This window comes from Temnothorax curvispinosus, unplaced genomic scaffold (assembly GCF_003070985.1).
Source record: "Temnothorax curvispinosus isolate PA1 unplaced genomic scaffold, ASM307098v1 QBEX01012087.1, whole genome shotgun sequence".
Classification (NCBI taxonomy): domain Eukaryota; kingdom Metazoa; phylum Arthropoda; class Insecta; order Hymenoptera; family Formicidae; genus Temnothorax; species Temnothorax curvispinosus.
This window is the reverse complement of record NW_020221867.1, coordinates 110-2,981: the sequence shown is the minus strand read 5'-3', so window position 1 is coordinate 2,981 and position 2,872 is coordinate 110. Positions and strand designations below refer to the sequence as shown.

General features: G+C 41.6%; 1 protein-coding gene across 1 annotated transcript; it reads left to right on the top strand.

The window, feature by feature from the left end:
• Window positions 1–2,403: 2,403 nt before the first annotated feature.
• LOC112462233 (ELAV-like protein 2) lies at window positions 2,404–2,645 on the top strand (the record flags this gene model as incomplete). The annotated part of the gene is made up of 1 exon (XM_025027896.1): window positions 2,404–2,645. A coding segment is annotated over exon 1 (196 nt), but the record flags the coding sequence as incomplete, so codon positions are not given.
• Between the last annotated feature and the right edge of the window lie 227 nt (window positions 2,646–2,872).

Below are 2,872 nucleotides of genomic sequence, written 5' to 3'. Positions count from 1 at the left end.
ATACAAATATTTAAAGTGGATAATATTGGAAATTATTCCTCAATGTTATTTCATGTTTAAAAATCGAATTATATCAAGAATTGTATCGTCGAGAATTTAAGGAATATCCGTCATTATAGTTCTTGGCGTATTGAATATCGCTCTAGTTTCAAATACTTCATTGAAGACAAGTATGTGGTAAAACGTGCTATTTATCGTGCACGTGCTCCGTCTCGTTCCATCGTTTTTCCACACGCCGATGTGTATGACTTCTTAAATGCCTCGATTTCGGCCTTGTATTCACGTAAATTAAGGAGACACGTCCATGCGCTAACTACCGCTGCATTCGATGTAGGTACGACGTGTCATTGTCCCGTGCAACCGTACATACATATATTTCCATGTATGTACGACGGCTAAACGTATACCGTGTACCGTCCAGTCCGTTTCGGAAACTTGGGGGGAGGGGGGCCCAGTCGTAATAAAAGCTGTCTGTTACCCCGCGGCACCGCGGACAGCTCGGTTTTTAGGGTGGCGACCACCACGAGAGTCGGCAGCGAGCCGGCGGGGAAGGTCCTGAAGGACAGCTGATGCCTAAACGTAGGAGGGAAAAAGGGAGAACGGACGCGCGTGGCGAGAGGGGAGCGCACGCAAAAAAAATAAAGTGGGGGAGAATAAAAATGTACGAGTCGGTGGCTCGTGCCGACTGATAAACGCGTCGTCGCAGGCTGTGTGTATGTGTGTGTGTGTGTATACTCGCCTTAACCGTGAACACCGCGGTTGACACCCTACGGTAGCCGCCACACGTATACATAATTCCCCTTCCTCGCTCTGCCTCTGTCTCTCCCTCTTTCGCTCCCGTTTCTCCCTTTGCGCTCTGGCGCGCGCGCGTGTACCGGGTGTTCCGCGCGAAAGACCTCGCCGGATTATTCTCATTGTCAGTCTCGTATTCAGGACCTGAATTCGTTTCCTCCTGGCCAATTCGCTGCCGTTTACTTCATATTCGAATTTATCTCATATTTCTTGAGAATTTCCTCGAGGGTATTTAGTCTAAAGCTGGTTGGAATTACAAATATCTTTTTGAGTAGCTGTAAAGATATGTTTCAATAAAAACAAATTTATCTCGACATTTTCTCGCTAATAAAACTTTGTCGTGAAATCTTAGCGTCGCTTCGTTCTTAATTATGGATATAATTATCAGAGTTAATTGCCTCTTTGCTTAGACGATGTAATGAGGCCGGCTACCTGCTCGAATTTATAATTTATTCATGCCAGAGAAGGAGTGCTTTAGAAAGCATTTCTTTCTTTCATCTTCCGTGCCGATGAACAAAGATATGCTGTTGAAGGAAGTTGATGATCCTAATCGCCACTTCTCGCTACTGCATCAACTAATTTGTTAAGTTTAATTAAACTTATATTGTAAAAAAGTGCCTGATATATCGAGAGATTATGAACACTGCTCCTGTATGTACTTTTCATATGCTTCGGACACCACGTATGTAGGCTTATACAACACTCGCTGTGCCTCCGTAGTTTGGAGATGAGAGGGTCTCCAGCCCTTTAAATGACAACAGGGGTCGTCGGCCCCTTTAAATTACCCGTGTTCGTATCGGACGTTACCCCAAAGTTTCCCCAAAAACCGTCGCTAGTCCCTTTCGTGCTGCATTTGGAAAGTCATTGTTCAGATTTACATGATAGAATTTTGAGTATTACATATTTTTTTACATAGGTTTTTTTGTTCGTCTGTAATATTCGTGGCTTTAACAATAAGTCGCTTTTTCTAATACTTACTACAAAGCATATCTCTGGTAAACAAAGCCTTTCGAATAAGAGACGGAGAAGCATTTTTTAAATGATTGTAAATTACGATATCATTTACTGCACGCGCGCGCGCGTGTATCTTATACATTTAATACTTAACCTATTATATTTTTCAAGTTGTTAAGCCAAAATTGAAATTCGCTTTAGTTTTGCTTCATACAATATAAAGCCGCTTCTTATATTTAACTTACATTCGTTCTTTCGCCGAGTTCACGGTAAAAGCTGTATAAAAACCCGAGGCCACTTGGATTTGAGTTTTCAAGCGTCAAGAAACGTTTTGTGCATCATTGTTTTGGTTTTTACGTCTCCTTCGATATTTCGTGTTTACATCGGTGCCGTCTAGTTTTTTGCCCATTACCTTGCGATGTAGCTCATATTTGCTGTGTTTTCAAAGTGAAACTTCTTGAAGTATATTTTAACGTCTTAGGAAAATATGCAGACCCAACGCGGTACCATAATTACCCAGGAATCCCGTACTATATCTTATTCTACTATATTTATCTAACAATAGAACTTTTTTGATACAAATCGTTGTTATTATGGAATTGCAATTATTTATCGGTGGTTTGGACCACGGTGTGATGTAACGTGTGTGTGTTCTGTTTGCAGATTTCGTACATAGTTAGGGACGACTCGTTAGAGGATTGCAATGATGGCGAACGGAATGGACACAGTCGTACAACAAAACGGAGGATCGACCCTCGGACAGACCTCGCAGGAAGAGTCGAAGACGAATCTCATAGTAAACTACTTGCCGCAGAGCATGACACAGGATGAGATTCGTTCTCTGTTCTCCAGTATAGGCGAGGTCGAAAGCTGCAAGCTAATCCGTGATAAGCTCAGCGGTAAGATCAGCACTCCTTTCGTCTTCTCAACGCAACGAGCCGTCTGTTTTAATGATCTAATGAAACCATTAAAAGACACAGCTTTTTAATGACGTTGTTCAAATCCAGTTTTGAAACATTATGAATTGCGGTTTCAAAATATTACGAAACGCATCAACGATTAACTCGAGTAATAATCATATTGTTATCACGATTTGATGTCCAAAATTCTCTTCCGCTTATTCAAA